This window comes from Hakea prostrata, chromosome 1, assembly GCF_041222555.1.
Source record: "Hakea prostrata isolate BN-2017 chromosome 1, UWA_Hpros_2, whole genome shotgun sequence".
Lineage (NCBI taxonomy): Eukaryota > Viridiplantae > Streptophyta > Magnoliopsida > Proteales > Proteaceae > Hakea > Hakea prostrata.
The window spans coordinates 35,265,242-35,282,675 of NC_142600.1; the positions used below are offsets into that span (position 1 = coordinate 35,265,242).

Here is a 17,434-nt window from a genome sequence, read left to right on the forward strand (position 1 = left end):
AGAACCCTTATGGTAAGATCGGAGGATCAACATGAAGATCATAAGGTATGTTCTTCTCTTGTTGTAATGTTAATTCCTTTGATAGTGATGAGGAAAACGTAGAAGAAATAGATAATATGGATGAGGATCACCTAGTGAGTGGCTATGAGTCTTATATAAAATAGTCAAAAACTTGAAAAGAAGAACAAAGCCATGAATGGGGAAGTGTCATCTTTGAACAATACAATTAAGGGTCTACATGAGAATATTAAGAAAATAGAAAAGGAAAACGTTGACCTAAACAATACCCTTTTCATATTCAACAATGGGCAAAAGAACCTAGAACCTACTACAAATCCCATAAGAAAAACCCCAAGACAAAGAAGGTCTTGAATTCAGTGGTGACTCTACGAATCATCGGGATTGAAGGGTAAAGAAGTTAGGTTTGAAAGGGGATCTTCTAGTAGGAATCCTCAACCCAAATACTTAGGTCTTAAGGGAAATAATGGAAAAGGAGTTTACAAATATTAAAAAAAAAAAGTTAAATTGAAATAAAAATAGTGGGCCAAAAGATAACCTACGGGCCAAAAAACAAAAATATCCTAAACAAGGTTATCAAAAACAAAATAACTATCCTCATAGAATAAATACAAGATATCAAAAAGGTTATGACCATAAGTGTCTCAAAATTTCTATGATGCCCAATATCAATATCCACATCAATTTTGGCATCATCAAAATACTGATATTTAACTATAGATGATCATATCCCTACTATGTTTCTTTTAATTATGCACCTCATCCATTCTTTGGGTCACAAATGCCTTGTTTTAGTAAATGAAATCTCATAAGCCGGAGCATAAAACTTTCTATTATCATCTTTTATTTTCAACTATGCATTAATTAAGAGGGAGCACGCATATGTTTAGGGAGAATTCTAATTGAGGACGAGCTTTACTTAAAGATTGTTGATGACAAAGTAGGCAGAAAGGGTGTGTGTTATTCATGATGAAATATGCAAATACACATATGATTGATGAAATTTTGTATTTAATAAGCATTTGCACTATTTCATTGGTGTGTTTGTCATCATAAAAAAGGAGAAGATTTTTGAGGAAATGCCATGTCAGTATTGCCACATAAATGCCACCTCACCTCCATTGGTTTTTATGATAACAAACATAAGGTACTAATGTGTGCTTTGAGTTGTGTATGCTTTAGACCAAGCCAAAGTGCAATGAAACAAGCCCAACTCAAATAGGTATGATCAAGCCCAAGTGAAGAACGAAGTCAAGATGGACATGGCGACTAAGTAAAATTGAGCATAGATTACAAGAAGACTAAAGAGAAAAATTGAAGATAAAATCAAGCTCAAGATGAAGACTTAATACACTTAGGCCCTAGCACACATCTCATGCACATTTATAGTTGTGCTTACATTTAATTAATGAAATCACATGCATCATGTCATTAGATGACCTAAGACATGTTAAGTAGGGTTAATTTGGATTTAGGCTTTGTTAGGAGGACCGAAAATCCCAAGAAAAGTCAAATATCCACTTGCTAAAAAAGCCCAAAAGTGCTAGCAATTTGAGCCTGAAACAGCAAGCCATTTTGCTTAGAGACAATTTTTTTCTTTTAGTCCAAAATGACCCAACGGTCATATTAATGGCTATATTTCTAGATGGCCCAATGTTTAAGTCTAAATATTGGCTAGTTTTCTATTTGTTTGAACTTGATTTATGGACTTTTTGGGCATCTATTTAAGAAAAATCACCCACATTTGCAAGCCTCTACCTTGCACATTGAACACGTCCAAATACTCACTCTCAAACTCTCAAATTCTCAAGACCTACTTGGGTTTTTACCTTTCATCCTCACTCATCCATTGAAGTACATTCCAATAAAATAAGCAAGCAAGTAGGAAAAAGGTTGTGGTGATAGAGAGCTTTTGAGAAGATCATTGGTGTTGCAAATTATTCATCTTGTGCACCCACTCTATTTGCATCACTCTCACACAATAGGTAAAGTGTCACATCCTTTGTTAGGGCCTGTTTGGTTACATGAGTCTAGAGATTTCAAATATCTAGAGATTTCAAATCTATACATTTCAAATCCATGGAGTTATAATTTATAAAATTAGACGTTTGGTTGTGGAATGAAATCTGTGGATTCATCCTAAAAAACTATTTGATCGACGTGATTTTTGTGAATGTGCAAATGTATAGCTTTTTTGAAATCTCTGGATTTCACCCCTTACCCATAAATCTACAAATTCACACTTTTAGTGTAAAAAAGTGAATCTCTAGATTTCATGAATCTAGAGATTTTTACAACCAAATGAGTATAATTCTCAGATTCATGAATCCAGAGATTTGAAATCTCTGTATTCATGTAACCAAACAGGCCCTTAGGTAATCTCTAATCATACTCTTGTAATTTGTTGTTTCCAATTTTAGTCTAGGCGGATTAGAATTGGTTAGGGTACTTTTGCCCGTGAACAAAGATTGTAAGTGGGTGTTCTTGCATGTGAACAAAGATTGTCAATGGTGCTATTACTCCCTAATAAAGATTGTAAGGGTTTGATTCTCTACCCATCGTATTGAAAGATAATCAGTAGTGGAAATCTTTTTTGAGGCCAAAAGAGAAGTTGATGTAGACTTAGAAAGTCAAACTAATAAAATCCTTATGTTGTGATTTGTGGTGCTTGCATATTTGCCAAATTTAATACATGGATGAGACTTATGAGGATACATAGTGCAAATAGCATTCCTACGAGGCAGAGTTGTGCCAACCATCATAGTGCAAATAGCATTCCTACGAGGCAGAGTTGTGCCAACCATGGCAAAGAAAAGGATCAAATTCCTAGGCTAGTACATATTAATTGTAAAATAATCAAGATGGATCTTTGTTTGAATGAGTATATATTCTATTTACAGCAATAATGAATTTATACATGGAATACTGCCTAATCTACTCCTACTAGTTAGGAAAGTAAAATTAAACGATTTAAAAGATATTACAAAATAATACAAGAAAGGAAAGATGAAATTGGAGGATTTGTGATGAGGGTGATGATGTAGGAAAATCTTGATGCATGGAAAGATGAAGTGAAAGGATAATATGATAAGGATGGCGACATGGGTGAATCATGGTAGATAATTGGTGATGCGAAGAATTTTGGTGGATAATGAGTCTCACAACCAGAGTTGGAATAAATCATTTTATAAAGGATGGCTACTATCCTAAAGGTTGCTTGCCGATTTTGGTCAAACAAAAAGACATGAAGGATTCCACAGTCAACCTAATCGGATAAAGTAAAAGGGGATGAATCTCAAGTCATGATAAACAAGGACTATTTCCAAAGATTTGCACATTTAGAACAATTTCATGAGGAGTGCAAGTTTTCCCCTGATGGCTTGAACCAACGTGTCCTAAGTGTAAAATCCCCTAAAATTCTAACCCGATAACCCATTATTTTAGGTCCACGAACCCGAAGTGCAAGTAGAAGGCAACTTTGGACCATCCGAGTTGAGACCGGAAGTTCTAGAACCGAACCTATGAACTTTGGTGAACTAGGAGAAGAACCAGTCACCTTGATTGATTTCAAGAGGAGGTAGAAAGTCAGGAAGGAAGGCATAAAAAGGAGAATTTGGCATGCACAAAAACCAATGTTAGAGGACTTCAATGCCAAGATAAAGTATACCATTGATTCAAGCATGTTTAGAGGAACTAACCCTCCGAAGCCCGTCAAAAAATGCATTCGCATGTGAAAGATATAGGGCATGTTGATAGGGGCAAGTGATCAGTTTGATTGATCGTCCCCTACCCAGAAATGGGCAGTTTTGGGTTTCCAGACTTTAAAATCATATTTCACTGCCTTATAATCTCATAAACAAATTGTTTATGCTACTTGGAGGCTAAGAGCATGGGAGAGGAGAAGAGCTTGGAGTTGGGAGGAATCCTTACACATGAGGTGGTGCCAAAGTGCAGATTATGGAGATAATCACGTGTTGAGGTAAGAAGACCTAGAAACCCCTATTTTCAACCATTCTCTCATGGTATTTATGGTGGTTGTTTGCAATAATGATGAGAATGGTGGAAGTTGGTGTAATTGAATGCTTATTCTTGTTCCCCATTGTGTTTTCCAACCTCTTTGAATGTTGGTTGATTTCATTTCACCCATTTGAGATCGATCGACCCTCTTTGAGATGCCCCGGGCAATACTTTGAGAACCAAATTTGGGCTTTTTTATTTGAGACTAGTTGGGATGTCTAGAAGGTGTTTTTGGGACAATACTACTATCTCATTAAAGTCCCAAAAACCCTCCAATTGATTTGATTTCGGAATGAGCTTGAAATAAAGCTTTTTGGTCGCAACCCGGGGGGTAGTCGACTAGCCTTGGTGATCAGCTTGACTTGTTGCTCCCTAATCTGGGAGCTCAAGTTGGGTTCATTTGATGCTTAGTTCGATTCTTGACTTACACTTAACTTAGTTTTTATGTCTCTTGGGTGCATGTAGCTTGTTTACACTCTTGAATTTGTAGATTTCTTGTACGTTTGGAGATCATTCTTGTCATTGACAAGTGAGGAATACAGTATCATGTATTGTGTATTTAAGTTAAATTACAAATGTCATATATCTTCTTATGAATTGTGTCTGAGACTTTGCACAGACAAAAGGTAACTTGATGCTCATGTTTATATTACTATTCAATTCATTCAAATGATGTTTGTGAATGTGATGTATTTGGAAATTTGGTGGTAAAGTACTACCTACTTAATATACCAACCTAAGGTTGTGGGTTCACCCATTACCCCTGGTGCCTATGCATCCACTTAGACTTATTAGGTGCATGGTCAGTAGGTGTCTAGATGGATAGGCTAGTAAACCCTCATGAGTGCTACTACCCTTTTGGTAAAGGTATTGAAGCTGAGTGACCTGTGATGGCAATGGCAGGTTCTTGTGAGCATCACATATGCCCACTGTTACATATGTTAAGGTTGGGCTCATGGGGCATTCAAAAGACGGCTTCAATGCCTTGAGGAGACATGAGAAGCATTTGCCCAACATATGTGGATGACCATAGGGTTAAGAAATAGTTGGCCCAAAGGCGACTTGAGTGCCGTGAAGAATAGCATTCCTAGGTGGAGAAAGATACCAAACCAAAAGAGCACTAGGCATGAAGGAAGTTATCCAAACCACATGTATTATGAGACATAGTTGACCTTGCATTTGAGCTAGATTTTTCCTTGACACGTACCAGTTCTCAGACCAAATGATGTTGGTGAGAGAGTGGTGATATAATCCCTAGCTACGATGTGATGTGACCTAAACCCATTGTCGCAGTTTCCCAAAAAATGTCTTGAATGTCGTGAGGGAAAGTGACGAGACTGCCCCGAAGAGGATGGTATTGTAACTTAATGTGTGTCTACCATAGAGACTATATTTGTTAGAGTCTAAGAACATACTTGCATATTTATTTACTATCTCATTATATTATAATGCATATGGTTGTGTGCGACGAATGCTCGATATGTGATTTATGTTGGACCTCACGAATTCTATGGAACATATATATATATATATATATATATTCTCTTTAGAGTTTGTTACGGATTATGAAGACCCTATATACTTGGAGAGTTCACCGCCGAAGGAGTCCTACAAGAGACTAGCAATATAGAGTTTGTTACGGATTATGAAGACCCTATATACTTGGAGAGTTCACGGCCGAAGGAGTCCTACAAGAGACTAGCGAGTGAGGACATCAAGGTACAGGAAAAGTCGTGACCCTACTCAAACTGCATTTATGGAGTCCAGCCATTCTAAGACTTTGGAGATTTCTCATGAGAAAATAATTGTCATTAGCTTTATTGTCTATTTATTTGTTAGACAGAGGCGCTACTTATACTCTTAACTTTCTTCCATAACATTTAAACTTCAGCTGTTAAATAATTTTCTTCTTTCATACTCTGATTTTGAATTCATTAACTTAGATTATGATTTGAGGATGATTGTAATAACTTAATGATTTGATACTTTAGTTCATTTGCTTTTAGATTGTGCTATGTGGTATAATATTGTAATGGATTGGGTGTGAACCTGATCCTGTAATATAAACCCACATGTATTCAGGTATATTCAAAATTGGCTAGGTGGGGTAAGCATGAACAATATATGAGTTCAAAATTGTAGCCCTAGTGGTGTCGGCCATGGATTAGGGTTAAGGTTATATTTGACCTAGTCTGACCTGACCTATAACACGTACATTTTGGTGAATGTAGAGCAACAATATGGACTTTGAATTCTTTTACATTTTTGTAGTCAGGGTAAGACTTAGGTCAAATTCAGAATTTAGTTTTTTACATATACTAACCCTACCCGACTTATGGGGTGAGCAAAGTTAAAGGTCAGGCTACTGTATTTGTCAAGACCAAGGTTCTAGAAAATTAGTTCAACCTAGCTCCTTTTTCTGGTCTAAATTCCAAGTAACTTCAATATCTTCTGTAATTTTATAAAATAAGACTTTCTTCTTTTCAAAGAGTTCTATAATAAAGTTTCTTCCATATTTGCGAATTTTCAAAAAAAAATATTGTTGAATGTTTTTCCTAGACAATTTTAACAGGATTTTATTTAATTTCGACCAAAATATGATATTGTAATTAATTCTAATCCATTTTAACTTGTTTGTTTTCTTGATTCTATTGGAATTGACTTCACCAAGAGCCTTTTATGTCGATACCCTAGGCTGAGAAGAAGGATGGAAATAGGCCCCGAAGTAAGATCAAGAAAGCAACCAAGGTAAGGAGTCTGGGCCTTTACAGGTCCAGCATAAGATCCAGGCCCAATGGTCTAAGTGATAAGATGTGGATATAAAAGTGGGCCAGAACAATTATTAAGTGAAAGCAGCAGAAGCCCAGATAGGCCCGCCCAACCATGGAATCAAGACCCAAAATTGTTTTCGTGACGATGAGGAAAACTATATTATCTTCTGTGACACGTCACTGGTGGTGACACGTGGCATAATACTGGATGAAGCCCAATTTATTGCGCTAGCCTTATAAATCTTTCCCAAATCTGAATCGGTGTTAGAGGTTCCTCGCTTCTCGGCAGTTTCAGGAGTAGCGATGATGAAAGGAGGAGGAGCCATGAGAGCTGCGGCCAAGGTTGCCAGTTTTGGCGTTAATGGAGGTTTGCGAGGTGCCCCGTCAGTCTCTGTGGCAGAACCGACCATGGCCAACGCCGCTGGAATAACTTCAAGGCCTGCTGCTACTAATTCTGGTGTTTCTTCTGTGGCCACAGACGAAGGGAGGTCCTCCGTCTTGCTTTCTTCTCAGAATGGAAAGATTGATGCATCGGTACAGAGGCCGTTATGGGAGATCGATGACTGGGAATTTGCTGGGGATGGCCATTTCGATTCGAACCCTCCGATGCCTAGAGTAGTTTTTGGAGAGGTTCCGACATTAGAGGAGGCCAAAGAGGCAACTTACGATTTGAAAGATGCCTTAAACGAGTAACTTCCTTCATCTACTTCCCTTTTTTGTTTTTAATACCTTGTTTATTTCGTTTGAGAAATTTACTTTTTTCCTCAAATAGAGTCCTCGCGGCCTCTGTGTTTTAATTTTCATTATTTGAAAATTCTAATGTAGAAGGAACTGAAAGTACTTTGTGTTATGAAGTATTACTTTGATGTCTGTAACCTGTTTTGAAATATTGGAACATTATAAATAATTTTAAAGAATTTAAGAAAGCATTTTGTGTTATAAAATTGATGCTTTAACCTTTCAAAAGAGTATAATTTCTTTACTAAGCATAATGACTCTATGTTTGTATGGGTGTTCTTCCTTAGTAGAATCTGTTATCATTTTCGAGGAGCAGTCTCACCCTTATTTTACCATAGAAAGAAATCACAATCCCTTGTGCAGGGGTGGAAGGAAAGAAAAAAAAGGTCATTTCCTGAGATGGGAATGAGGATATCAGATTCCTTTCAGGATAACTCGAAGAATTTGTAATCAATAACCCCCCCCCCCCCCAAATGAATTTAAATAAAAAGAAAAAGGCTCAGAAATTAATTCTCCCTTCTATACGTTCTATACATATATGTTCAGATTGCTAGTTTATGTTAGACCCAATTTCATCTTATTGGAAATGAGAGAATAAAAAAAGTTATTTTATTTTATTTTACTTTTGTTCCTGAAGTAACTCTCATCAACTAGTTTTATTATGATATGAACTTTTAAGTGTGCTTAGGGGCTCCGAAGTAAAGTATCAGTTTGATATTATGTCATTGAAAAAGCCTATATCTTTCTGTCTTGCATTGCCAGGGTATATTTTGCTTCCAATTCCAATGATGGTTCAGAAACTAAAGCCTGTATCACTACGGAATCTGTTGTGGCTAATCCTTCAGTGCCAAAACCTGCCCTCCAAGCATTCATGCTGCTGAAAGAAAGTCCTGCAGCCCAGGTTCCAACTTAACTTGTCCTTATGCTTTTAAATGAGTGTATTTAGTAGCTATCCCAATGTCTAATTTCTAACTTCTCCAAGTTGTAACCATATTTCGGTTAATGAGCTTAAAACATTGACCAGTTAACCTTCTAAATAAGTCTGTAGTTTTGCATGAGAATAAATCATGTGATGAACAGAACTTTTAGAAACCAGTATCCAAACAGAGGAAGATGGAAAAGATAGCTGCTACAGAATCTAAAAAAGGAGCCACCTCCTCCCTTGCTGCTATATATAAATGAGTCAGATTACAAAAGAATAGTCCGGAAGACTAAGACTTTTCTAACGAGACTAGGAAAGTGAACAATAAGTAAGCTATCTAGTTTCTAAGTACCTTAGCCCAATGAAGAATGACAATAAATGGAAAAAATCTAAATGAGGTAATTCTAATCCAAAGCTAGAGGTTCTCTCCCTGTTTGGTATGTGAATGATACCCTCATGGTATTACACTCCTTGGAGCGTTAGGTCACATCATCTGGCTTTAGGGAAAATATCTTTCAAATGATAGGCCCAAACAAGGCTTGTTAAAGAATAAAGACATCAACAAACTGATCAGCCAAAGAATCAAACAGAGTGAAAATCAGCTTGTACATGGCAGCAGTACTTACAAAATGACAATCAACCTCTTGGTGTCTATTTCTCTTTGTACTCTGCCTTGAGGTTTCCCATACAATTTGATATCTGCAGAGGAATGTCCAACAATTAACCTTTTAATCTCAGGGAGCAACTTATTCAGTGTCTATCTTTACTGTTACAGCATGTGCAGATGCACGAAGGATGGTGTCTTAGTTGCATTGTTGCTATCACCTTTGTTCAGAGCCCCCCCCCCCCTTTTTTTTTTCCTTCTCTGCAATGCCTTGGAACAATGCTGCTTGGTATTGCAAGATACTGTATAGCAGGTGAAAGTTGTTTGGGCTCATTCCTATGGTTGTGGAATGGCAAGGTGTAAGGAATTATCTTGCTACTTTGGTGATACGGGATATGATTTGAGGATGAGTTTTGTGGTCAACATGGTCTTTTAGAGTTTCAAGGGATATTTATTGCTCTAATCTAGGATTAGTTGCAAAATAAGTATTATTCTATTCTAGGACTAGAGCTAGGATTAATGTTGTTGCGATCTAGGACTAGTGGTATGCAGCTGTGGGCTACAGCCTATTGATCTATGTTAGGACCTTGGATTTAGGCCATGTGGAGGAGAGAGAAAGAGAGAGCTACTGAGGGGGTTATAAAAAGGGAGGAAATAGGTGAGAAGAGGCATCAGGCATTTGAGGTGAGTGTTAGGGCAGCCTCTGGTTGAGGACACCATCTGGTGGGGGAGTGACTGGCATCATTAAAGCCAGTTCATCTTGTTAATTTCTATGTTTTGTTATTGAATTCTGTAGTCAGGTTGAAGGTTCTTATCAACGGGTATCAAAGCACTTCGATATAGGGGATTTTCTGCAGCCAAATGGAATGCTGGATTCAAGTTTTGGAACCACAAGTGCACTTTTTGTAGAGTCAAGCATTGGCCACAAGATCCAAAACAAATCCTTAATTCAGCATATGGAGGAGGAAGAGAAGAAGCCACAGGAGTTTAGGGAGTAAATACGAACTTACAGGCAGCATAAGAGGGCTTTAGATGTGGAATCACCTTCGCTGGAGTTCACAGAGAAGACAGAGTGCAGCAGCCTAGCATGTCGAGAATGGGGCTTAAAGAACACCGTTCCAAAGTTCATCTTGCCAGAGAGAGAGCGCTTGTAGAGACGACCTCAAGAAGGTCGGAAGATGCAGAGTGGCACAACCACATAAGGCAGCTAGAGGTTCTACAAGCTCATGGCAGCTGCCAGAGCTAGGGAAGAAGAGTGGTGCATGGGGACTTTGGTGGCTTGGTTGCTCAAAGGACTTCGAGCAACAACGGGGTCCCATGCGCCTATTGTATTTGGACCTGATGAAGGACTCAGTCCAAAATGAGGAATCAAAGGGCCAACGGATATCTAAAGGAAATAAAGTGGGTGCAACCCATTCTGTTAAACCCAAGCCCAGCCAATTCCATTAATCTGAGACCTAGCCCACTCAATTTAACCCATAGTTTTAGTATTTGGGCCCAACCCGTGTTCTTATTGCCCATCCATTTTATTATTTGATCCCAACCGGTGTGGCTGAACCAACGAGCAAACTGAGGACCAAATCAACTGGGAAAACAAAGCAAACCCTGGTTCAGCCAAAACGATGGTCACAAGGACTGTCATCTTCTACCTCTACAACTCATGCTGGAAGGGAGGCGATGACGATTTCTATGTAGGGGCCACTGGGGGCTGGCAGCAATGGCGAAAGGAGGAACAGCCATTCCGATAAAGGGAGTTCTACGACTTATTGATGAAAACGATCTCCCTATTCAGTCTTCTACCTCCTTCGTTGCTATGACAGCAGTGGAAGACCCTTGTCTCCACTAGTGGAACTTTAGAAACGAAGCATCTACACGCATAGAGAGATTCTCCCTTGGAATGAGCAATTTTTCATCCATTCGGAACAATTTCAAAGCCTAATCCTAGCTCAGGAGCCACCGTGTACACTAGTGGCAGCCCCTGTTCTGATTTCTTTGGTTTGGCAATGCTACATTCAGCGATAAGGGTGGAATTTGTGTTGTTTTTTGTACAAAGCTTGTGCAACTTAAGTCGTCAACACAAGAGCTCGTCTCTGCTTAATCTCCTCTCTCCAACTTCCATTGCTAAGACATCATGTGGTTAGGATAATTGAGTAGATATTGCTGCTTCACCAACACATTTATGTTGGTCTCGAGTTGTTCTTGCTGGGGTTATGGCAGCATCTCAGTTGATTTGTGGTCTTCAAACTACTGTGGCAAGCATGGTAGCCCTAGGGATGTTGAAGTACACCACAGTTCCCTTGGAAAAGACCTGCAAGAAGGCTTGGCTTGCAGCTGAAAACTTCCAAGGACCCAACTACTCCAACTGCAACAGGTTTCTACCTGTTGGAGTCCATTAATCTATTGTTTTGTGCTTACTCAGAGAAGTACAGGGAGGGGATAAATTTTGGAAAGGTTGTTCCTGGGACATTGAATTGGAGTGGTTTTGCGGCAAGCATGTGAAGTCCAAGCTTCTCATTCCTTTCACCTTGAGAGGACTAGGTAAAATTTAAGGGGGCGAGAATGTTATGACCTTAGAATTAGGCCACGTGGAGGAGTGAGAAAGAGAGGGCTATTACTGGGGGTAATAAAAAGGGGGAAAATAGGTGAGAAGAGGCATTGAGCATTTGAGGTGAGTATTAGGGCAGCCTCTGGCTGAGGACACCATTCGATGTAGGGGGTGACTGGCACCATTAAAACCAGTTCATCTTGTTAATTTCTCTGTTTTGTCATTGAATTCTATAGTCCATTTGAAAGTTCTTATGAATCTACTATGGTTTCTTTTGTTTTTGTGAAGTCTTATCGGCATGTGAACACAATTTTACTCCCTGGTTGAAACTCTAAATGGGGCCCACAAGATGCCCTAAGAAGCCTCCCTAGGCTGGCTAAACTCTCTAGGAGGGGTATTTTGGTCATTTTTTGCCATAATTAGTTGCTGTAATTTAATTCGAATTTAATTCTAGAGTTCAGTTTGGTTAAGAAGTCTTAAGTTGAGTTAGCATTTGAGTCCATGGTTCTTTCAAAGTCTAGCACATGTGGCAATTAGATTTTTAATTAACTTGAATTAAGCATGTGCTTTTTTTTTTTTTTTGGTTGCCAACCCTGGTTTCCAAGGCTTTGCCCTGACTAATCCAGTGTTCTACCCGGGTCGCACACCTGGTTGTGGTGGGTGAGTCTCCTAGCGGGGATTTTTTGTATCCACAAGGTTTCGATACCGGAACCTTGCTTAAGCGGACCAAGCTGCTTACCACTTGGACCAACCCCCGTTGGTAATTAAGCATGTGCTTATTGGAGTTTTAAGTTACTTACACTTGTATTCCAACATGTGTCCATTAGGGACCCTTAGATGTTTTGATCTTATGGTATTATGTGGTGGGATCCTAATCTATAAGGAATCCACTTAGTATTAGAGTCTTTTAGTGGTCTTTTAGTGGGCTAGCCCACTCTTTCTTTGAAAGTTAAGTCTGATTATTAAATGAAAAAGTTAGGAGTTGAGGACTTGGATTCCTGTTGACAAGGCCTCTGTGGATTTTAGTAAAGTTCTTCAATATCCATCACATTCAGAATTTCCAGCAAGTGTTCTTCAAGCATCCAAGTAAGCAAAACAATTCCGGCCCCTTCCCCATTCTTCCCCACCCATGCAAGGTGTCCCAACCTCTTCCCCTTAACCCCCAGCCCCTCCCCTGTTCCTACGCTACACTATTTCTCCCCTGCCTGCCCACCTGGCAGCAGCCTGCCCAACCCCCATGACACCCCTGCACCTTACTCCCACCCCCTACGATACTCCCTAGGCCCTCCCCTACCCTCTCCTTACCCTGTGACACCCTCCCTCCCTACGGCAACAACCCATTCGGCCCTCCCCCTCTGTCTCTTCCACCCTACGGCAGCAGCAACATCCCTCCCCTCTTAGATCCCTAATCCCCATACCTTGCCTCCCCTTTCCCTCTTAGGTTGATCGCATATCACCCCTGATCCCATCCCTACCCTTAATTCCATTTAAACCTAAAACCTAAAACCTAACACCTCTAAAAAATCTGCATTTTATCTTCTTCATTAACTTTCTGAACTTCATCTTCAACCTGTAGACCTAAACCGTCAACCACACTCTTAACACCACTTAGGATTAGCATCTCCTGCGCCTATTCTACTTCCCCTTCAAAGTCCTAACCCTAATTGACTACCCTAAGAGTCCCAACTCAAGTGGGAAATATCCAATTAAGCCTAAACTATCTAGGACTGACTATGAAATTACAAATCAGCAACAGCCCTATTCTCCACCTAATTGAGCCCTAATACCTTAATTTTCAAACCCTACTGTTAAACTCCAGATCTGGAATCAGCATTCTGGCAAGCCTTCTAGTTTTAAAATCCTCTCCCCTTTACTTTATGCCTGGCATAACACCAGACCCTTATCAAAACCTTGAGAACCCCAAAACCCACCCTACACTTCCTATAATATTAATTTTATTTGCTGGAAGATTCTGGGCAGCCCTTAATTTTAGGGAAATATTCATCAAAACCCTAACCTTAAAATTGGGTTTACATCAGTATATCTGCTATATTAGCAAATATTCAATTCTTTGTAGTAACCTACTAAGAGCCAAAGTCTAATTGCAATAGAAAGCTGTAATCTATTCAAGTCTACTTACCTTCAATCTAAAGAAGTAATAACATGACAACTAATTTCAAGATTCCATGTCACTGACAATTTAACAGATGTTGAAGCAGTTTTTCTTTATCCATAATGAGTTTAATGTGTTGGTCCATCCTTATCTATTAGAGTTTCATCTTCAATGGGACATCAACCGGAATGTTTTGTTCTATGTATATTTGGATATTGCATGAGATATTTGAGACCGACAATGGTCTATTTTCTGAGTAAATTAGAGAGTTATTTTTCTGGTTATCAGTTATCACAATTCTAGTTATTATATGTTTTAAGTCGTATGAGTACATTATCCATCCTGTTCAATTAGGTTAGTAATGTGATCAGGTGAGAGGTGCCCACACATCTCTTTTGCCTATCCATGGTTCTGTCCTTGCTTCTGTTGATTCCCTTTCTCCTCTCTACTACTATATTGTCCCAAATTGTCAGCCCACAGTTTTAGCAAATATTAGCAAGCTTCCACCTCTGTATTTTAGGTCTGTTCTCCTAATTTCTTTTCACCTTCAATTCCATGTCCTGCTTTGTGTTCTTCTTACTCCATTCTGTGAATTTTCTTTCTTGCCATTGGTGGCATCATCAACTATGGCTCAATAAGGTTAGTAATGTGATCGGGTGAGAGGTACCCAAGCATCTCTTTGTCTAACCATGTTTCTTTATTCTCTCTCTCCTTTCTACTACTACTCTATTGTCCCTAATTGTGGGCCCACAGTTGTAGCAAATATCAGCAATACTCCACCTCTGTATTTTAGGTCTGTTCTCTTAATTCCTTTTCACCTTCAATTTCATGTCCTGCTTTCTGTTCTCCTTACTCCAGTCTGTGAATTTTGTTTCTTGCTAGTGCCCAGTGGTGACATCAGCAACTATGGTTCTTACAACACTTCAGCGCTCAAGTTCTGTTCATCCTGTTTACCTCTTCCATTGAATCCATCTAATTTATCTCCTCTCACCATTTTATATTCGATATGTTAGCATCTAATGTTCAGTAACTATCAGCAAGTTTCTGCCTCTAGATATTATGTCTTCTCTTCTTTTTATTTCTTTTAATTTTCAAATGCATGCTCTGTTTTATTTTCTTCTTTTTTCCATTCTGTAATTTTATTTTATTTTCTGTCTCGTTGCTGGTAAGACAAGCAAGCATGATTCTTACATCATGTCAGTTCTCAACTTCTGCTTATCCTATTTATCGCATCTATTGAATCCATCCAATCTATCACCTCCCTTCATTTTCAGTTCTTTCTGTTGGATCAAACATTCTGTTAGCAGTCATCACTGGCAAGATCTGCACCTTGTAGACAGCACCTCAAGAAAAGATAAAGAAGAAGAGAGTTCGGTAGGAGTCTGGATCATCTCACGTGGGGACAAGTGGGATCAGATCCAAACCCTCCTGGCATGTATGCCCTACACACTGGGCCTGGTCCGGGTCTTCTCCCTGTTTTTTCTTTGTGAGGACTCAGTATGATTGATAAACAGTCCTGTGGGAGAATGTCCTAGATCTGGTTAATCTGTTTTAACTTTTAGGTTTCTGAAGGCTGTTATCTGGTAACCCTTTTTCCCCCTGTTGCTCCCCCTTTTTCTTTGACCTTTTTTTCTGAAGGCTGTTATCCTGTGCCATAACATAAATTAGCAACTTCTTTTATGCAACTTCCAATTCTAGAATTAGACTATTAGAGGCTGCATTACATGCTCAGTAATTGAAACAGAGTAACTAGGCACCAGTGATGTCTCTCTTTATAAAAAAATAATAATAATAAAATAAAATAAAAATAAACCACAGTTTCCTGCGTCGCTTCCTTCTCCATCGGTTCTTCATGGTGTTAACAGTGAAGGGCCATGAATGCCAGATTACTAGAGACATGATGGAGGAGGCCTCTGGTGAGATGTGTTCAAGTAGAGGGACAGTATTCTTTTGTTTCTTTCTTCTTTTTCTGTTGTTTTTTTCCTGGTTTTGGGGGATATAGTAGAAGGGAAAGAAAAAAGAAGTATTCTTTTGTTTATTAGTTTTGAGTGGCGCTGCCATCCAACTGGTATGGAGTAGATGTGATTGGTTAGTACAGGAATTGGCTGAAATACTTCAGCTCATGGCAGAGGCTGAGTTATCATGTTAAGAAGATAGCTGTCCCTCGTGTGCCTTTTATATGGAAGTTGGAAACGTCATATGTGAATTGAACATCTAAGAGAAGGTGGATATGTATTCTGCCTTTTGCGGAAACATCTTTTCCAGCATCATACGTGAAATGTAGGTGAACATCAAAGAGAAGGTTGATATGTAATTCTTGCATGTGTGTGTTCATATTGAACTTGAAAGGTCTTCGTTAATTAAATGTTGAGGGGCGTGTGAAATGTGAATATATTGGACTTAAAACTGTTTTTCCTGCAAGATGTGGCGATATATTGAGATCTTTTACTGAAATATATATTCTTCTTTTTTCTATCAAAATGAGTGTGTGAGCTCTTCTAAGACTTCTTATTTGACATTCGGGATCTTTCACTTTTTTGTGGATACATGTTCTCATTTTTTTAATCAAGATTGAATGATTATATGCTTTTCAAGATTTCCTGTTATTTGTCGCAATGCCAAACTGAAGCAAAAATTTTGACTGCATTATTCCACTTGTGGGACCTTGTTTTTGTTTTTAACCCAGAGTGTTGTTGCTTCACTTGCCTCTGACAAAAATGTATGGGATGCTGTGATGCAAAATGAAAAAGTTATGGAGTTCTTCAAATCTGAACATACAAGTAAGAATACATTCTTTTAAGCAGTTATACAATTCATTCGCCTGACCTCTTGAAATTCCATTACATCTTTATCATAACTCCTTTGGTTTTTTGGGCGTGTCCGTTCCCGTGACACAGATATGAATGCCAAGGAATTATCTGCTGATGGTGGCTTCTATGACCAAGGATCCATGAAACTAGTGGATGATGGCGACTGTTCTGAAAGTTCTGTAAGCGGGTTTGTCGGCTTCATGGAAAACATCAGGCTTACAGCTACAGAGATGGTGAAGAATGTATCTGATTTCATCCAGAGCCTCTTTGGGGGTTTCGGAGCAGGAAATGTATCTGAGGATGAAAAGGGAAGCACCAGCAGCGGAATGCATGTGGACAAGCTAATGGGAGCATCATTTATGGGATTGGCTGTCCTAGCAATTATGGTGGTGGTGCTGAAGCGTGGTTAGATAGTGCTTCGCATACAAATTAGCCGATATTACATGGATATTACATGCATAATATCTTACAAACTATGCTCCCTATCCATCAAATACCGTCTTAGTATCTAATGGTGTAAATGATTATTAAGAGCCTTGTAATATGAAGTTGTCCTTGGATTTACTAGAGCTGATTGACTCCTCTTAGCTATGTGATGCACATACATTGGGCTTTCAGAAAATTAGATAATCAGCTGCTGTTCGATGGTGAATATGCTTTCTTCCCCTCTAATCATCTTCATATAACTTTTCAACTTTTGTCTTGAAATTCAATCAGGTTGTGCCAATAGCTACTCTTGCAATACTACATTCACTGTTTTTGTATTTCAGCGCATCTCTTCATCTTCTTTGAATCTGCATTGGGGGGGTACAAGGGTTGTGTACCCTTTGCCTTCAGATCTGTTAAATTAGTTACTATTCCAAATTACAGACTCTTTGACGCTCAGGATTCGCGAG

At 38.9% G+C, this 17,434-nt stretch overlaps 1 protein-coding gene across 1 annotated transcript; it reads left to right on the forward strand.

Moving 5' to 3' along the window:
* Positions 1-7,064: 7,064 nt before the first annotated feature.
* On the forward strand, positions 7,065-17,307 carry LOC149028849 (uncharacterized). Its single transcript, XM_089139171.1, has 4 exons — positions 7,065-7,495; positions 8,307-8,445; positions 16,415-16,508; positions 16,626-17,307. The coding sequence occupies exons 1-4, from the start codon at positions 7,110-7,112 to the stop codon at positions 16,946-16,948; spliced, it is 942 nt and encodes a 313-aa protein (XP_088995297.1). The 5' UTR covers positions 7,065-7,109; the 3' UTR covers positions 16,949-17,307.
* Positions 17,308-17,434: the final 127 nt, after the last annotated feature.

Excerpts from the sequence above, each read along its gene's own strand:
- LOC149028849 (XM_089139171.1), top strand. The coding sequence starts at position 7,110 with ATGATGAAAGGAGGAGGAGCCATGAGAGCTGCGGCCAAGGTTGCCAGT. Across the intron at positions 7,496-8,306 it reads TTGAAAGATGCCTTAAACGA|GGTATATTTTGCTTCCAATT; the intron begins GTAACTTCCTTC and ends TTGCATTGCCAG. Across the intron at positions 16,509-16,625 it reads CTTCAAATCTGAACATACAA|ATATGAATGCCAAGGAATTA; the intron begins GTAAGAATACAT and ends CCCGTGACACAG.